The 14,019-nt window shown below is 45.6% G+C and overlaps 1 protein-coding gene across 12 annotated transcripts in view; it reads right to left on the reverse strand.

Moving 5' to 3' along the window:
* akap9 (A kinase (PRKA) anchor protein 9) overlaps nucleotides 1–14,019 on the reverse strand; it is a 44,985-nt gene that overhangs the window by 1,651 nt on the left and 29,315 nt on the right. For 11 of the 12 annotated variants that reach the window (XM_054763003.1, XM_054762999.1, XM_054762994.1 and 8 more), the window contains 26 exons: nucleotides 12,356–12,532; nucleotides 10,860–10,964; nucleotides 10,596–10,748; nucleotides 9,593–9,679; nucleotides 8,259–9,242; nucleotides 8,066–8,182; nucleotides 7,941–7,985; nucleotides 7,714–7,848; nucleotides 7,595–7,639; nucleotides 6,408–7,511; nucleotides 5,220–5,277; nucleotides 5,018–5,139; nucleotides 4,747–4,926; nucleotides 4,509–4,676; nucleotides 3,993–4,098; nucleotides 3,713–3,905; nucleotides 3,492–3,642; nucleotides 3,108–3,419; nucleotides 2,219–2,604; nucleotides 2,039–2,144; nucleotides 1,775–1,963; nucleotides 1,472–1,678; nucleotides 566–798; nucleotides 414–496; nucleotides 208–337; nucleotides 4–134 (listed from right to left, as the gene is read on the reverse strand). In XM_054763003.1, the coding sequence (XP_054618978.1) occupies nucleotides 4–134; nucleotides 208–337; nucleotides 414–496; nucleotides 566–798; nucleotides 1,472–1,678; nucleotides 1,775–1,963; nucleotides 2,039–2,144; nucleotides 2,219–2,604; nucleotides 3,108–3,419; nucleotides 3,492–3,642; nucleotides 3,713–3,905; nucleotides 3,993–4,098; nucleotides 4,509–4,676; nucleotides 4,747–4,926; nucleotides 5,018–5,139; nucleotides 5,220–5,277; nucleotides 6,408–7,511; nucleotides 7,595–7,639; nucleotides 7,714–7,848; nucleotides 7,941–7,985; nucleotides 8,066–8,182; nucleotides 8,259–9,242; nucleotides 9,593–9,679; nucleotides 10,596–10,748; nucleotides 10,860–10,964; nucleotides 12,356–12,532 (5,707 nt within the window). The remainder of the gene's footprint in view (nucleotides 1–3; nucleotides 135–207; nucleotides 338–413; nucleotides 497–565; nucleotides 799–1,471; nucleotides 1,679–1,774; nucleotides 1,964–2,038; nucleotides 2,145–2,218; nucleotides 2,605–3,107; nucleotides 3,420–3,491; nucleotides 3,643–3,712; nucleotides 3,906–3,992; nucleotides 4,099–4,508; nucleotides 4,677–4,746; nucleotides 4,927–5,017; nucleotides 5,140–5,219; nucleotides 5,278–6,407; nucleotides 7,512–7,594; nucleotides 7,640–7,713; nucleotides 7,849–7,940; nucleotides 7,986–8,065; nucleotides 8,183–8,258; nucleotides 9,243–9,592; nucleotides 9,680–10,595; nucleotides 10,749–10,859; nucleotides 10,965–12,355; nucleotides 12,533–14,019) is intronic. The other variant, XM_054763002.1, reaches the window with a different exon arrangement.

Below are 14,019 nucleotides of genomic sequence, written 5' to 3' on the forward strand. Positions count from 1 at the left end.
AACCTGATGTGACGCTCCCCAGCCTCCTCTGTAGAGCCTCCAGTCTGGAGATGTAGTCCGTGAGGGCCCGGTCGGGGTCGTAGTTCTGCAGGTGGGAACAGGTGAGTCCCCCAGGATCTCCGGCCGTGTGAAACCTTGACATTTGTTTTGAAGTTCTCATAACATTGTAAGGGCTTTTTTTCTGTGCTTTCTGGTTAGAGGTTATACCTGTGCTGTGTGGAGGACGTGGGTGATCTCGGGGATTCACGACCACTGCGCCCTCTGTTGGAGACTCCTCCCCTGTCTCTGTACATGTCCACACCAGGATGGAGATAATGGGAATCTCTCGCCTCAGTGCCTGCAATAATACATAAAAAAACACAAGTGAGCATCATTTTAAGGACATTTAAGAGGACATGATCTGTTTTATTTACCCATCATCTGTCCTCGTTCAGTTTTAGAAGTCACGTTGCTCATCCCTGTCGTTTTGTGCCAGCGCTTCACGAGGAAACGCATCCTGAAAAACAAAACATAGTCAGCAAAATGACAAAAATACCATATGCGATCGCAGCTTTAATCTTCCTACCTGGAGAGGGCGATAGAGACGCGCACGACAGAGCGGAAACGCATGAGCCCCCGCCTGCGCTGGCTGAACGACTCCATGCTGGACAGCGAGGGACGGCCGCCCATCCTGGCAAGGAGGGCCAGCGTGGCTTCCTCACACTCCTGGAAGCCGCCCAGCAGTAAGAGCAGGTACTTCTTCTGGTAGATGAGAGCCTTGCGGAAGCTTTCCGACCTCAGGTACTTCCCATACATCCTCTGGAAACATCACAAGTTGTATTTTGTGATCATTACATGTAACAACAACTACTTTTTTCAACTTTATTAATGAGTTGGGAGTGCATGAGAAAGCGGAACTCTCTTTGACCACATGGTCATTTATTAACACGTATATTGCACAACACAGCAGCAACAGAACCAATGTTGTAATAGCGATATGGAGCAAACTGCTCATCCAGCATTAATAGCGCAGATGACTTTCACACCGACAGCTGGGTAGCAACATTTTAAAGCGCATACAGAGGTAGATAAAGCGTAGATAAAGCTGCTGGATACTGAGCACTCATGATGCTTCAAAGGCCGCTACTGTCATCTTGAGGAGTTAAAAACTACATCAGGAGGCTGCCCATTGTTCACGTTGATGCTGCTCCTGTCTTAGTTTTACACAATACATAATAAATAAGATAAAGTCGTTCGCTATAATGAACGGGGAGTTGTTGTAACTGACACCATTTCCATGTAAATGCTGAAAATGAAAAATTCCTCAATTATGGAGGAAATGCACGACCGTGTTAGGTGTAGCCTGCAGTTAGAGCACATGCGTGCATTAAGTAGAACACAATTTTCTGCCATTTTTGCAGACCCGTGAATGGGGACTATTTTGACAGCCACAAAACACATTATTTTTATTTACATTTTCATTTGTTCTGACCTTTAGCGCAGCATTGTCAGCCTCAGGTCCGGTTATCTCACGCAGGGTGTCAGTCCTGATCTCTCCCCTGAGTCGGGCCACTTGAGCGTTGGCCTGATGCAAGGCTTTCTCCAACAAGACCTTCTCTCGAGTCCAAACCTCCCTCTCCTGACAGAGCAGCAGCATGTCTGCAGAGTCCAGTTTGGACACTCCTCTCCTTCCGCTGGACTGCAAGAGGACAACATACAAAAACATCGTAATTATGTCTCTATGGTTGGCTAAATTGTTCACAGAAATACCACAGTTTGACAATCCTATACTCACACTATCGCCTGAGCCCAGTCCGGCGTGCCGATAGCAGCGTAGCTCCTCCTCCAGTCGGAGGGAGTGGTTCCTCAAGTCGTTCTTCTCCTCGGTCAGACGGCTGACAAAACCAGTCAGCTCGGCATTCTGCCTGAGGAGACGCTCCGTCAGGGAGGTGCTGCCGGAGCCTCCTGCCAGCAGGGCGGCGCTCTGATGGAAGCACAGGAAGCAGTTACAACTTGTGATATTGATCTTTAAATGGTGGAAAAAAGCAGTAACGCTGACCTCAGGCATGGAGGGGAGACCTGGAGATTGCTGCAGCATGGTGATGACATCACCAACAGTGGACTGGAGCAGGGACAGCTCATCACCAGAGACTTCAGTAGATGATCTGTTCAGGGAAGCAACACATTCGTACAAAGTTGCTGCTGGAGCTGATGACTAATGAGCATTTAAATAAGGTACCTTCCCACTGTTTTGGTCGCCATGCTGCGTAACTTTGAAGAAACAAGCTGGAGTTTGCCCAGGATGGTGTCCACTGTGCGCCAAGGGCCATGATGGTGTCCTCCGCTGGTTATCTCCCAAAGAGGAGGCTGTGGCGTGCCACTCGTCTGAGCCAACCTCCCCTCCAGCCTCTCCCTCTCCTTCTCCAGGCTCCTCCTCCTCTCCACCTCTGTCTCCAGCTGCTCCCGTGTCTCCAAGAGTTCCGCTTTCAGATTCTCCACCCGGATCTGGGCCTCCAGCAACGCCTCATGGTTTTTCCTTGACTTGTGACCCACCAGCACCAGCTCTTCTTCTTTTCTCACGCTCTCCAGTTTGTGCGCCTCCACTTGGCTGAGGAGATGCACCACCTAGAGGCCAGAAAAATAGCTTGATAAATAACATTATCATCTACATTTTTAAAATCCCACAGAGTGTAGAGTGGTACCTCAACATTTAAAGATTGTGGAATACGACCTACATTTTGGTGAAAACAAAATCAACCGTTGACTTCTCTTTACACTTGCATGACAGTGAAGCATGTTAAAATGTAACTTAAATTGCCTTTTTATGCTTTATGACAACATTTTGACCCTGGAAAGGATTACTTTGTAAAATCTGGAATTAATTAACATTTTCAGTAAAAAACCTACACATACAGTGTTTCAAGAGTGTTATTGTTTTTTATACAACAGTAGTTGACTTATCTTTACACTTGCATGACAGTAAAGTATGTTAAAATGTAACTTAAATTGCCTGTAGCAAATTAATTCATCAAATTTGAAATCTGAGCCAAATTTGTGGCAAAAAAGTCGTTTTGTGTGACACCCTTGAAGGTCACGGAAATTAGCAACCTTGGAGCTCCAACACCCACCTGGGCATGCTTGTCATCTAAGTCCTTTTGCAGGCCTTCCAGAAGGTTCTCCCTCTCATTTGTTTGACCGTCCCCTGAGGAAACGCCCCCCACTCGCAGCTCCCGCTCTCTCCCCAGAGCAGCACTCATCTCCTGGGCCTTGGCTCGCTCTGTCTCCAGCTGGACCTGCAGCTCCTGGAGGTGCCTGTGGAGGCTCAGCTTCTCCCTCTCAGCCTGCTGGCAGAGCTGAGAGGAGGCCAGGCGCTCCTGCTCCAAGGTGGACGACAGCTGGGTGACGTGGCTCTTTTGTTCCTCCAAAGCAAGGTTCAAGTCCTTTGAAGCCACATAGGATGGTTTGTTATGTTATTAGTAGCTCTTGTCCTGCACTGGGCTCCAGATACAAACCTCCAGTTCTTCTCGTGTGCTCTCCTCGCTTCTCCCAATTCGACACCGCTCCTTCTCCATGGCCCACTGAAGTTCACGGCCTCTCTTGCTCTCCTCCAACAGCTGGTCATTCAGTGTGTCCACCTCTGCAGCCTTCTGTGACACCTCAGCCCTGCACGCAAGGGTAACGTTAGCATTTCAGCCATACTGAGTTTATCTTATTCCGGATAAACATTTTTAACCTGAGAGTGTCCAGCTCTTTCAGGTGCTTGTGCTGTGCTTTAAGTGTCGTCTCCAGCTCCAGTTTAGTCTGCGACAGCTCATTCTTCAGCTCTTCCAGCAGCAGCCTGTCGGTCTCCATCGGTCCATCACCTCTTCCCCCTCGCCGGTCCGTCATGCTGTGCTCACCAGCCAAGAACATGGCGGGCCGGGCATCTGAGGAGCAAAAATATAGTGGGAAGTAAATCAGGTCATTTTTACGCTGTGTAGAAATTCTAAGCGGGACATTTGAAAGCACTTCACCTTGATGGAGATGCTCCAGCTGACCTCGGAGACGATAAATCTCAGACCTAAGACTGGATCTGTCTGCAGCAAGGAGTGAACCCATCGCCTCTTTGTGCTGAGCATCCTGGACACATATCATAAAGAAAGACACTGGATTAATGAAATATTCATGTGGCAGCAAACTATAATAACGGGAAACAACACACGCATGCAAGAAAGCAGGAAGTAAAATAACAAAAATATGTAATTAATAGTACAAATAAAGTAAAATATAATTTGCATTTTATGAATTCTTATTAATATATTCACGCTATCCAGCTTACTGGTGTGTATGTGTGTGTGTGTGTGTGAGTGAGTGAGTGAGTGAGTGAGTGAGTGAGTGAGTGAGTGAGTGAGTGAGTGAGTGAGTGAAAAAAAGCTCTGACTCCCTTGGGTATCACCTGCTGGTTTGCATATATAAATCTCTCAACCACAAAAATAAGATTCAGGCTTTTTTGGGTGAAAGAAATATCTTGTGATATTTGGGTCAGTCACCTGCTCGGCTAATCTGCGCTCCAGCTGGTTGAGGTGGATGATGGCGTCACTTGTGTCCAGCAGGTCCAACTGGCTGTAGAGGGCACTCTTGAGCACACTGCGCTCCCTGACAAACACCTGCCGCACTGCATCCAACAGCTCGGCACGCCAATCTTCTGCACCTGACACCTGAAGAACAAAAACACAGAAATGTAACGGCTTGATTTTTCTTTTTTTTCCCCTTTTCCTTCTTCTGTACCTGTGTCGTTTGCATCTGGGCAATGATGCCTTTGAGAGACTCCACAGTAGCCAGCAAGGCATCTTTTTCCTTCACCCAGGCCTGGAGGTTAAAATGGCAGGCCGGCTCGCCTTCAGAGAGAGGGAGCTCCGACAGAGAGAGTACTTGCATACCTTCCTGGTGCACCTCACGGAGCAACGTCTGCATGTGCAAACATCCCATCATGTTTCCCTATTTCAGAAGCTTCAGAACTACACTTTAGTCTCCTGATGACGATAACTAGCTAGTTTACCTTGATGCGATCTGGTAACTGGTCGTCAGTCTCTCTTCTGGAACCTTCTGGTGTCACTCTAAACTCCTGCTGATGGCCAGGGAGGTCATATCCGGTTCTCTGGCTGTAGTCTGAGCTGCTGTCTGTAAATAAAAGAAGACTTGGATTGTGACATTGCGCAGTATTATCATCATTGCTCATTTATTGTTATTATAGATGTTACCGCTCGTGTAGCCATCTTTGAACTGTGACAGTGGGCGATCTTGTCTCGCTAGGGAAGCCTACAGAGAATGCAACATGACTAAATCATAATACAACAGGATATGAGAGCACAACAACCCAATGTTAAAAGAGAAGGGCTAATTACTGTATTTCAACAAATACAGTAGATCTTCGCTATTAGCAGGGGTGGCCAGAAAATGTGAATAATGGCCGTAAAAATGCCTATTTTTGATACTCTAAACCCTATAATATAATATCAAAGTTATTAAACAAATTTTACATTCAGTTTTACACATTTGTCCGCCCTCTTGTCCCCGCACTCCTTCCTCTGTCTTCTTTTCTCTTATTCTCTCTCCCCTCCTGCTCCGGTCCGGCTGCTCCAAATTTGCATAACAATAAACATCAAATGAGGTCAAATCAAATTTAGAGTATCTTACACTTTTCCCTGACAGAGCAAATCGGTTTAGCATGTAAGGGCATTTAGATCAACAATACGATCTGCCCCAATGTCTGGACTGGACAAAATAAAAAAAAAAAAATTAAAACAAAAAAAACACAAACATTAAGAATCAATCAATATTACAGGCATACAGTGTTGTGTACAGCAAAACATTGTCTTGCTTGAGCATCTTCCTGCTGGAAAATGTTGAGTGAATTGACTTCTGCTCGATTCATAATTGCAGCCTGCAGACAGCCATCAAACCACTTTCTATTTAGGTTACCATAATAATAAAAAAAAGATTTACAATTAAAAGCAAAGCAAAGCAAAGAAACGAGCTAAAATGCAGGTGAGCGAATGCCACACCGCAAATAAGACGGGGATCTACTGTAGTGGCTTTACATAGACACCATGCCCCAATTAACGGCTGCCTCACCTCAAATAATGCCAGTGGGTGCCTCCAAGTAACTACCTTGACTATAGTATCCATCTACTGGAACAATATATTTTACGATAGTAGCACACATATCACTATAATCCAATACACTATTGAATAATAATATATACAGATAATATAAAGATTTGTATTTATTTAGTATCAGTATTTTGTTTGGATTTTTTAAATTATATAATCCAATTAAATGCCTGGTACTCTCCAGTTGAGTAAATCAAGGCCCTATTTGAAGAAATAATGAAGTAGTGATATAAAGACCACGATTCATTTCTCACAAAGGTGCTCACTATGCTCACCTCAGTGGAGCGCAGCTTGTCAATGACAGCTTTGAGGGCTTTGCATTCATCCTCCAGGTTCTGCATGTCCCTACGCAAGCTGTCGCTCTCCGATATATGCCGGGCCTCCATGTCAAGGATCTCCGCAGCGTGCAACTCCTGCATCTGTACAATCTTGTCCTGGAACTCTCCGATCACCTCCTCCAGCTCCTCTTTGGTGGCCGCCGCAGGAGGCTCCTCGCCGCAGTCAGTCACGGCAGGCACTTCAGTCTGCGTGAAAGCGTCCGACATGGGTCGCCCTTGCTGCTCTGAGTCACTGCTGCTGTTGAGTTGTCTTCTGGGATTTTTGGTGGAGGACTGACTAGGGGGAACAGAACTCTTCCTGGAGAGAGAGGTTTTCTCTTTGGTGCTGCTTCCTTTAGCGGTCTGCTGCTTGCTTGCTTTTCTCTTGGGCTGGGAGGGCTGGGAGGGCGTGGAGGACGACGAAGCGGAGGAAAAAAGATGAGGAGACTGAGCAGGAGAAGGAGGAGCCGAGTCGGCCGGCTTTAACAAGGCTGCTTGCATTTCCTGGAGCTCTTCTTTGAGTTTACAAATGGACAGCTCACGAACCTGGATGTCCTCTTTAAGTTTCTCATTGTGTCGCCTGTAGCCATTCAGTTCTTCTTTGGTGGCGTCCACATTATTTCTGACCTCCTGGAGCTCCTCTTTGAGCTTACAAACAGACGTTTCACGCACCTGAATTTCCTCCTGAAGTTTTTCATTCTGTGATTTGTAGGTGTTCAGTTCTTCTTTGGCGGCGTCCACATTATTTTTGACCTCTTGGAGCTCCTCTTTGAGCTGACAAACAGACGTTTCACGCACCTGGATGTCCTTGTGAAGTTTCTCATTGTGTAATTTGTAGCTGTTCAGTTCTTCTTTGGTGGTGTCAACACAGTTTTTGAACTGCTGCAGCTCCTCATTCAGCTTACAAATAGACAATTCCCGCACCAGAATATCCTCCTGGAGCTTCTCATTGTGTGATTTGTAGCTGCTGAGTTCCTCTTTGGTGGAGTCTGCATTGCTTCTGACCTTGTGGAGCTCCTTGAGAAGCTCTGTCCTGTCTGCTTTGTCCTCTTCCGCTTTAACCTGGGTGTGAAAAGACAACTGATCAATCAACAATCACATGCTTGATTAAAAAACAAAACAAAATGAAGCTGTTTTCTGCTTACTTGGAAAACTTCTCCTTTAAGTTGAGCAATGGTCAGTTCACGCTCCTTGTAAGAAGACATAAAGAGTGTTGTGAGTGAGCCATTTTTGCTATGAGCTCATTTTAAAGCTCGACTTATACCTGAAGCAGCTCTTGCAGCTTCTCCAAGCTCTCCTTGCAGCTGTTCAGCTCTTCTTTGGCGCCCGCCGCCTCATTTTGACTTTTCATTAACTCTCCTTGAAGCACCTGCGTCTCCTCATCTCCTTGAGAAGACGCCTGAAATGGCAACAGGGAAGCAGTAGACATAAATTACCAGCCTGCATCCTTCATTATGAGGGGAAAAACATCAGAAAATACATGAAGTATACCTTTTGAAGTTGGCCCTTAAGCTTATCTACCGCTTCTGTCTTTTCCTTAAAGACAGACAAGCAGCAAAGTCTCAACAAACATCAAGCAAGACATGCTCTCAGAGAAGGTTTGAATCTTAACATACTTTTAGTTCCTCCTGGAGGTTACTGCACTGCTCCCTGTAGTTGTGCAGCTGCTCTTTGGTGTACAAGGCTTCCTCTCTTACCTTCTCCAACTCCTGGAGAATGCCACCAGATGAGACCTGATTCAAAGAACCAGAAAGATTTCTTAGAACTTCATAGACCTGAGTCGTATTTAGCAAGATTTTACAGTCTTACCTCCGCAGCTGGCGATGTCCTCGGACGTGTCTTGACCGTCATCTGACTCAGCAAATCCATGAGCACCGCCAGCCTCTTCTCGTACTCCAACACATCCTCCTCCGAGCTGGAGAGCAGCTGCTTCTGGAGCTCCTGGTCCTTTTGGATGCCGCTGAGACTTGCCTCCAGCTCACAAAGCTTCTGTGTCAGGTGGACCACCTTGCCTCTTGGAGCTTGTCTAGCATGGACAGGCAGACTGAAATCCATTTGAGAGAGGCCAAAGTCACCGAAACTCTGTGGGTGGTGATCTTCTTTGCATGTGTGAGACTGCTGCTGCTGTTGCTGCTGGAAAGCCTCTAGGGTGGCATTGCTGACAAGCACAGCCGCTACTTTCTCCCTCAAATCTTCCTCCAGGGTGGTCACTTTCAACTGCAGATCATCGGCGTGGTTTTGAGTTTGCTCCACCAGGAGGCGACAGCGGCTGAGCTCGCTGTCTTTTTCACCCACGGAGTCCTCAAGCTCATGAATGCGGAGACGGAGCTCCGTCATACTAGATGCTGCACTCTGCTCCAGAGCTTGAACTTGGGCTTGGACGACCACAAAGGCTGCAGTTTTCTCTTCAAGTTCTGCTTCTGCGTCCTTACATTTCTCCTTTTGGGCTACAACGCTCTCCTGTAAGAGCTGATGTGTCTCCAACAGCTTGTCATGCTCCATTTTGAGGGTATCAAACTCTTTAGAGGCCAGGTCCATTTTCTGCTTCATTTCATCATACTCCGCCCTGCTCGGCCCACAGGCATCAGCGTGGGGCTCCACACAGGCGTCAAACTCATCACCCGCAGCCCGTTTTGGCTCGATGTGGACCAGTTCCTGCTGAAGTTTGTCGATGACAGCATTCAGCTGGTCAACCTCCTCTTCGCTATTGCTCTTTAAGCGTTCCTGCTCGCTCCGCAGACATTCCACCTGCGACTCCAGGTCTTTTATCAGCTCATCCCGCTCATCGATTCCCTAAAAGCATGACGACGATATTATCATATGACAAAAAATAAATATTTAGAACTCCACGGCCTTCCCGTTTTTTAAGACTGAACCTTTGAGCCTCCCACAATACAATAACATTTTTAAATCAACATGATTATTGCTAAGATTTTATTGGAAACTCAGAGGTTCAATAAGCCCCCACAAATGGAACAGGTACTTACCACAACAAACCAAAAAGTAAAATAAAAAAAAATGGAGCCACCGAAAATATAAGTGAACAAGACCACACACACTTGACACACAACCATAAAGCTATGCACACACGAAATATATTTGTACTTCTATTTCGTGCAAGCATATTATACACATACTGTTACCTTGTTGCCAGATGTTTTCTCCATGTGTTTGAGCTTAGTGATCTGTTCATTAAGATGTACTATTTCCCTGTCCTTCTGCTCCATCACCTTCAAGAGTCAAAAGATTATAATGTGATGGAATGAACACGCACCACAAGAGTCCAGATTGGCCTCAAATTCACTGATATTGTCAAATAATTACGACGAGAACTCATAAATGCTTTAAGTCACCTTGCGGTGGATGTGATGAGGCTTTAAAGGTCCCCTATTATGCAAAATTGACTTTTTCAAGATGTTACAAAAATAATTAGTCTCATGAGCCTGTTTATGAGCACCAAAATTGGATTTTCATGACATCATGACTGGAAAAACCTCCTTTCTCATGGACATGACAGCTAGATGAGCCCACCACTTCACAAAGGACAACTTCGTAAAAAAAGCCGGCTTCACTACATATCTTAAAACAAAGCATGGAGCTCTGCTAGCTATTTGTCAATCAGTACAGATGTGAGAGCTGTATGTCTGATCATTTTGCTGTTGTAACCCTACCATGATGTTGCGGTTACAATGTGACTGTAATTTTAGGACTGTCCTCTTGTCGCACTCCTTAATGGTACGCTGTTGTACTGTATGTGACATTTGCCATCATAAAAAGTAGATACAGTTCCCAGTAAGGCATACAAAAGACTCAAAGCTACATTTTGTGCAACACATTTCAAATACACTATCGTGCAACCTCTGGGCTGTATTAAATTAGTATAATATGGGACCTTTAATGTTACCCTCTGGCAGGCATAGGGACTTTCTCCTTTTTCCTTGCTAACAGCAGACAACAAAGAGTTTTCTATTCTAAAAGGTAAATGATTACTGCAATCATAGGCATTAATTAATATTAATCATTAATATTAATTCATTTGAAAGGGTGACTAAACCACAGCTTGTACAATACATGCTAATCTAAAACATCAAACATATTGTATTTGTCAAAAACCTAATTAATATTTAATAGTTAGGGCAAGGTTACCTGGAGCATGCTCTCCCTTGTTTCCAGGTACTGCTGCTGGCTGCTGATCTCCTTCCTCTGGATCTCCAGCTGCATGTGGAGCTGCTGCACCTCCTCACTCTTGTTCTCCAGCTCTTCTCTGAACTGCTCCAGCTGCTCCTCCAGGTTACAAATCTGAGGCGACGTGAGAGAAGCAAAGTCGCTGACGTAACATTCCACTTGGCATGACAAACCAATCTGATCTCGAGCATGGAGAAAAACAAAGTTGCAGAAAGGGAATACTACCTCCTTCTCTTTCCGTTCCAACGCTTCCCTTTCAGTTTGCAACTGAGCCTCCAGTGTGGAGTGTGCCGCCTCGGTGATGGATGTGTGGCACCTCTTTTGTTCATCCTTTGACACACATACACATGAAACACATGAGACAACATCTGGAAGACATGGGAAGGTTGTCGGACTGACTCTCGTCAACTGTTAGCTTGTTAGCTTCCTGTAGCAAGCAAACGATTGTAATCAAAAAGAGAAGAGGACTCTTACAGGGGCTGGAACGATGTGTTACAACAGTAATTTTTATTGCAAATGTAGATTCAAAATCAGAGGAGAAAGCATTGGGGGAGGTGTGCTGTCTGTCCACAGTCTGAACCAGTCGTACACAGACAGGAAATAATGTACTATAAGCTGACCAATTCCAGTCGCCGCAGGTCGAAGATTTTTTTTTGGGATGTCACACTACGACTAGACTGAACTCAAAACCGAAACCAGTGAAACCAGAAAGTAGTAAAGCGTACGAGCGTATTCAAGGGTCAAAATGCATGAAAAATGCACACATGTTGGCAGGTGGCCTAGTGGTTAGCATGTTGGCCACGCAGTCAGGAGATCTGGAAGATCTGGGTTTGAATCTCCGTTGGACATCTCTTTGTGGAGTTTGCATGTTCTTTCTCCGGGTACTCCGGCTTCCTCCCACATTCCAAAAGTATGCATGTTAGTTTAATTGGCGACTCTAAATAGCCCATAGGCATGAATATGAGTGTGAGTGGTTGTCTGTATGTGCCCTACTGGAGACCAGTCCGGGGTGTACACCACCTCTCGCCCAAAGTCAGCTGGGATAGGCTCCAGCATACCCCCGCGATGGTAATGAGGATTAAGCAGCATAGACAATGGATGGATGCTGGCAGGCCTGCTGATGAGTTCAGTGTAGACAACAATACCGCAAGTGTAACACGCATTACTTTCAACATGCAACATTTTAAAGCGCACACAGTAGATTAAAATAGTAGGTTGATAAAAATGCTGACCATTCATCATGATTCAAATGCAGCTACTGCAATCCTTTGGTGTTACATATTGGTGTTATTTATATTTAAAAAAAACTACATCAGGATGTTGCCTACAGCCACAGCGGCGTGATTTGCTTTTGTAGACCACCATGTGAAAATCGGACATTAATTGAATAGAGGCGTTTATATGTTGGCACCAGTAAGCTACAGTCACATGCTTTTATTAGAGGTCTTTCCTAAAATGCTCTTTATACACTCACAGCAGCACGCCACAGGCACTGGCTGTCAATGGTTGCTAGCCATTGATCAGTGTGGTCACGCTACACATTGTTCCCTCGCTCTGTACAGCCCCTCCCACCTCCTAGAGCACCTCTAAATCATCACCACACTCTAACGCGCACACACATCCTCATGCTGCACAGCCACTAGCTTCCCACTCGCTAGCAATCTCTGCTATTCATCGCTCTCTCTCTCTCGCTTTCATGGCCCCCCCTCCCTCTTCCTAACCTTCTCCAGGGACTCGGTGCTGGCCAGCAGGGCCTGCTCCAGCTCACGGATGCGGCTCTCCAGCTTGTCAATCTCCTGGTCGCGTTCTCCCAGCTCACGACGCAGCTGCTCGGAGCTGAGCAGGAGCTCACTGCACCAGTCTGCCTTCTCCTTCAGCTGGGAGGTCAGATGCTCCACCTGGTAGTGGAAAGGAAAGAGAGAGAGGAGAATGTGTCGTTTAAATACGACTCCCTCATGGATACCACTTGCTACAGTGTACCCGGCACATACACATACACGCTAGATGGGAGGTCAGCTGATCCACCTGAGAAAGGAAGGCGGGAGGGAGGGACTTAGGGAAGAAGTGCGGGGTGAGAGAGAGCTTTCATTCAGGGTGACAAACGACACAGCAGTACATGAAGCAAGGGGGGCAGGTAATTGATCCACCTGTCAGATGAAGGAAGAATTGGAAGGGAGGAATCTTGGGAAAGGGGGTAGAGCTGTTGAGGATGATGGACAACCCCTAAATGCACATAATGATGGCAAACTGCTCAGCCTGTTGCTTTATTAAGCAAGATTCAAGAACTGCTTATTTTGACATTTATTATGTGCCCCTAGTGCCCATCTACGAGCACCAAACTAGAAAAATGTATCATCTCCCTCACTTGTTTGCTTCACTTTTGAGAGAAGACGGCGTTTCCCATACAGTACATTCATTTAGAAATACATTTATATATACATTTGGACCACCACAAATAAATTTGGTACTATTCATTTCCTGTTTTCTGTGGCTCGCAAACACATTATAATGGGACTCTCTGTGTAGCTTGTTGTAACAACTGTGTACAGTAGATGGCAGTGTAACTGCTTTTTAAGACAGCTCATACACACAGCGCAACTGACTTGGTCGTGCCCTATAATGCATATGTTCATCAATATAGTGATATATTAAACATACAATGACGTGTACAGTCAAACTTGTCTATAGCGGCCGCGTTCAATAAATAAAGTTGGCAGAAGCAACAGGAGAAGTTTCCTTCTTTGCTGGAGTCAGGTCGCCCTTACTACGGTTCGGAGCTGAATAACACTGACAAGTTAACACACTGTGGTAGCGAGCGCCAAAGAAGACGTTTTTTTTTGTGTCGAATACAGAAGATGAGGACTTTGATGGATTTGTGGATGAGGATTGATCAAAAATAATGTGAGTACATTCTAAAATACTTCAATTAAGTACAACCAAACTCAGTTTTGCTCCCGCTGCCTTTTTAAAAACATACGATAGCATGCATGCTAGCGTATGTTTATTTTTATTGTAGCGTCACTGGGAGCACGTCCTGTTCCCAGGCTACTTTGCGGTAATGTTTTGGTGCAAATGCTCTTAAAGTTACATGTTTGACCAGGAAATAGCAAGCTCAAAAGAAGACGGCTTTTTTATGTGGAACAACTGACAGTTTGTGTGGATCTTGTGAATGATTGTGACTGAGCGAGGACTCAGTAATTAAAGTCTACACACGACGGCTTCATTGATTGAAAACCAAAACTTTTTCCTGCATGAAGCTTCTACTTGTGTCGGTAATTTGGCCGCTATATGCGGTCAGATATTGACCAAGGGAGACAAAATGGGTGGCCGCTGGCCATGTTGGACAGGGTCTATAACACGTAAATTTGCTGCGGGGGATTTTTTC

This window comes from Dunckerocampus dactyliophorus, chromosome 20 (genome assembly GCF_027744805.1).
Source record: "Dunckerocampus dactyliophorus isolate RoL2022-P2 chromosome 20, RoL_Ddac_1.1, whole genome shotgun sequence".
Lineage (NCBI taxonomy): Eukaryota > Metazoa > Chordata > Actinopteri > Syngnathiformes > Syngnathidae > Dunckerocampus > Dunckerocampus dactyliophorus.